The sequence below is a fragment of the Drosophila montana genome, unplaced genomic scaffold (assembly GCF_035044405.1).
Source record: "Drosophila montana isolate Dmon_TW-CO22-7 unplaced genomic scaffold, ASM3504440v1 contig_1133_1, whole genome shotgun sequence".
In the NCBI taxonomy this organism is placed as follows: Eukaryota; Metazoa; Arthropoda; class Insecta; order Diptera; family Drosophilidae; genus Drosophila; species Drosophila montana.
In genome coordinates, this window is record NW_026996124.1 from 76,589 (window position 1) to 80,555 (window position 3,967).

The 3,967-nt window shown below is 44.3% G+C and overlaps 1 protein-coding gene across 1 annotated transcript; it reads left to right on the top strand.

Annotated features, from left to right (window-relative positions):
- The first annotated feature begins 907 nt into the window (after nucleotides 1–907).
- Nucleotides 908–3,378, top strand: LOC135441137 (uncharacterized). Its single transcript, XM_064700621.1, has 2 exons — nucleotides 908–972; nucleotides 1,053–3,378. The coding sequence occupies exons 1-2, from the start codon at nucleotides 908–910 to the stop codon at nucleotides 3,376–3,378; spliced, it is 2,391 nt and encodes a 796-aa protein (XP_064556691.1).
- Nucleotides 3,379–3,967: the final 589 nt, after the last annotated feature.

Here is a 3,967-nt window from a genome sequence, read left to right on the forward strand (position 1 = left end):
GTATATTATAATTTTTTCTTTTCCTATTATTAAGAATCCATAATGCCTAAATTAAATTTCTATTTAAGCCCTCAATCCTCCACCAAAATAAATATGTGTAATGAAATTATAATTATGAGCTAAATTTGCCTTGATATGTTGGAGCCATGCATCGTCGGAATGTTAGGATAATTTAATTTGTGTTGTTTTAGGGATCACCGACCAATTGTCTGGTCAAGCGGCCCCGGTGATCATGGTAGGGTGGGCAACAGCTGTCGCATTGACACCAGCGCAGCGTAACAGCAACAACAACAGCCACAATTACTGTATCCATCTAGTACAATTTCTTTAACTCTGTCGATTTCTCCTAACCCCTAAATTTGGTTTTTGCAATCGAACTTAACTTCTAAATAGCACGCGAATTTTTATATAATTATAAATGCCTGCAAGTAGGTCGCTTAGCCCTATCCTAGTTAACCCACCCCAGCCGACGTCACTGTGCCGGAACCAGCGCGTGCTCCGCTAGACGCTACACGGACATCAGCTCGCTAACATACGTTGTATGTTACAATATAATATATGTTATAATTATATTTGGCGCCCAACTTAGGGGCATGAGGCAGCCATTCTGGCTGGCCCCGTCTGATAACTCTTCTCATTTGTCAACAAAACCTGACAATACACAGCTAGTTCGATTGTGTTCGTCGCTACCCATTGTCTTGTTATTTGCAATAAGTTCTTTTTGGATTAGCTACAGCTTTAAATTGGCGTAACTGCCAAGACTTATTATAGCAAGTAACACATGTGATTTGTTTAGATTTACTGGATGCGTTTTAACTTTAATCTGTTATAACTCCGAGATCTATACTTTCTAAACCATGTTAATCACTGTGTAATTGTTTTTTGGTTATTGGTTTTACGCGGAGAAATGTGCTGCGGCCATCCCATTTACTCCTACACTGATTCAATGATACCCTTCCGTTGCTCTATGGAGTAAGCGCTACTTTCTCATTAAGTCGTTACCTAGGCAACGGCTATCCCTTTCATCCTAACTTTTTATTTTTCCTTCTGAGAGATTTCTGGAGCCTCACTGAGCTTGTGGCTATCAAGTGGATCAAACTGTTGTCTTTTGCCTTTTTGATCTCTTACTTAGTCACATCATATAAGAGTAAGCCGGATCTCAATATCCTGCCGTATAACAACGTAAAGGCTCAGCTTATTATCGGCTTGGACAACATCAAAATAACTGCACCCCTGGAGATACGAGAAGGTGAAAACGACGACGTCATAGCAGCGCGAAGCAGACTAGGATGGTCTGTATATGGCCGCCCTATGGTGGGTGAAAGCACCACGCCTCGTCTGCTACATATTTGCCAGTGCAGTGCGACACGTGGGATGGATGAGGCTCTGAAGAGCTATTTTGCCCTGGAGTCACTAGGTGTGAGCGTCTCCTCAAATCCGCTGAGATCCAGAGAGGACGAACGCTCGATGCAGATAATGGAGGCAACAACAACTTATCTGGAAGACGAAAAGCGCTGGCAGACTGGCTTGCTATGGCGGTTTGATCGCATTCATATGCCAGACTCTTACCAGATGGCGGTTAAGCGCCTTAAATGTCTAGAGGCAAAGATGTTCAAAGACCCACCACTAAAGGAGTTCATGATGAACACGATGCACGACTATAAACAGAAAGGATATATCCGCCGGCTGAAGGATAGTGAGTTAGTAGCTAACACGATGTCGTGGTTTCTTCCTATCTTTACAGTCACCAATCCGAACAAGCTAAAGACACGCTTGGTATGGGATGCAGCCGCCAAAGTTAGTGGCACGTCGCTGAACGATTGTTTGCTTAAAGGTCCAGATACACTAGCATCTTTGATGGGCGTGCTAATACGCTTCAGAGAGCGCCCTATCGCCGTATCCGGCGACATACGGGAAATGTTTCATCAGGTCAAGGTGCGCCGAGAAGACCAAGCGGCTCAGAAGTTTCTCTGGCGTGATGGAGATTCGTCGCGCTCTCCCGAAACGTACGTTATGCAAGTCATGACGTTCGGAGCATCCTGTTCGCCAGCCCTAGCAAATTACGTCAAGAATCGCAATGCCGAGCGGTTCGTAGCGGAGCATCCGGATGCCGTAAAGGCGATTTGCGAAAACACATTTGTAGACGACTGGCTGCAGTCGGTAGATTCAGAATCCCAAATGATGCAGTTAGCTGAGACTGTAAAAAGGATTCATGCTAGTGGCGGTTTCGAGATGCGCCACTGGACATCAAATTCAAAGCAAGTTATGCAGGCGCTGGAAGACGACTGTGAGGGCTTGGACAAGCGTATCAGCGCTCAGGATGAAGCGCAAGAAAAGGTCCTGGGCCTGTGGTGGCTACCTGGACAAGATCTGTTGACCTTTGTGGTAAAGCCGAACTTGCTTGCAAAAGCATCTAAGGAGCGCCCAACTAAAAGACGCGTTCTAAGCGTGGTCATGTCTATTTTCGACCCGCTTGGGCTGCTAGGATTCTTTAATATACGCGCCAAGATCATCCTTCAGAACATATGGCGATCCAACATCGGATGGGATGACGACCTTACCAAAGAAGACGAAGTGGATTGGCGACACTGGCTAGATCTAGTTTCAAAGTTGAATACCGTCCGTATTCCACGGTGTATGAAGTGGGTGAGCCGAACCCAGACTGTACAGATGCACACATTCGTGGACGCCAGTATTAATGCTTATGCAGCAGTTGTATATTTGCGGGCTGAACATGATGGCCAAGTACATTGCAGTTTAGCCGCCTCAAAAACGAGAGTAGCACCCTTGAAGCCCGTGTCTATACCTCGTATGGAACTAATGGCCGCAGTCTTAGGTCTGAGACTGGCCAAATGTATCCAAAATGAAACGTCGGTACGCATACATAGACGAACATTTTGGACGGATTCAAAGGACGTGCTCTACTGGATCCAGTCCGATGCTCGAAAGTTCCAACAATTCGTAGCGCTTCGCATCGGAGAGATTTTAGAAGAATCAGATGTGGACAGCTGGCGCTGGGTCCCATCAGCTCAAAACGTGGCAGACGATGGCACAAAATGGACCAAAACGCCCGAAATTCACGGCTCGACCAGGTGGTTCAATGGACCACCATTTTTGTATCTAGAAGAATCGCAGTGGCCACGCACAGAAAAGGGCTCGGCAATAAACATGTTATACCATGCTGAAGAACAAGCCAATCACACGTCCTCTTGGAGATGTATCCTGCCGGATCTGCAGCACTTCAGCAAGCTGGAGAAATTGAGAGCCGCACAGCTATGCGTACTGGATTTCCTACGGATTGTTACTAAGAAGACCAAATTGGACGGGCGATTAGAGCCTAACTATAAACTATTGTTGAGAAAGCAAAGAAGATATTAGTTACTGCTAGAGTCAAGTATGCTTGGTGTTCAACTGGCACTAGCCGCTTAATTATTAAATTTTTGCCTCATCCCTATATGCTTTCTTTTCACTAGTTGATCAGTTATGAAGCTAATACAAATGATTACCTTTTATGAAAACGACTGCATGGCATCCACACATATTTTATGAAATTTTGTTCTAAATTTTCGTTCTGCTTATCGTTTTTGTATTTTTATTGTAAAAAATGTTTCTTTTCGCTTGAGTAATTTTATTTATTGTTAGTTTTTATCTCCAACCATAGGTCAGAAATTTCAATACATCGTAGTTGCGAAAACTTAGCAGCTGCTTTGATTAATAAGGAACAGTGCTATATTTGCCTTAAAACGATTGAGTTTTCTACACAATGAGTAGCTACCAGTTGCAAGCACACATTCCATCGTGCGTGCTATAATACTAAAGTAGGGAAGAAAAATATTTGTCCTGTTTGCAAAACAACAATTTCACCGTCTAACCCAAGTTTGGTAGTCGACGCCCTCGCAAGGCAACTGACGACAGTTACTATGCCGATTGGAACCCGAAGTCAAGGACCTCCAGAAGAGATTTTGTC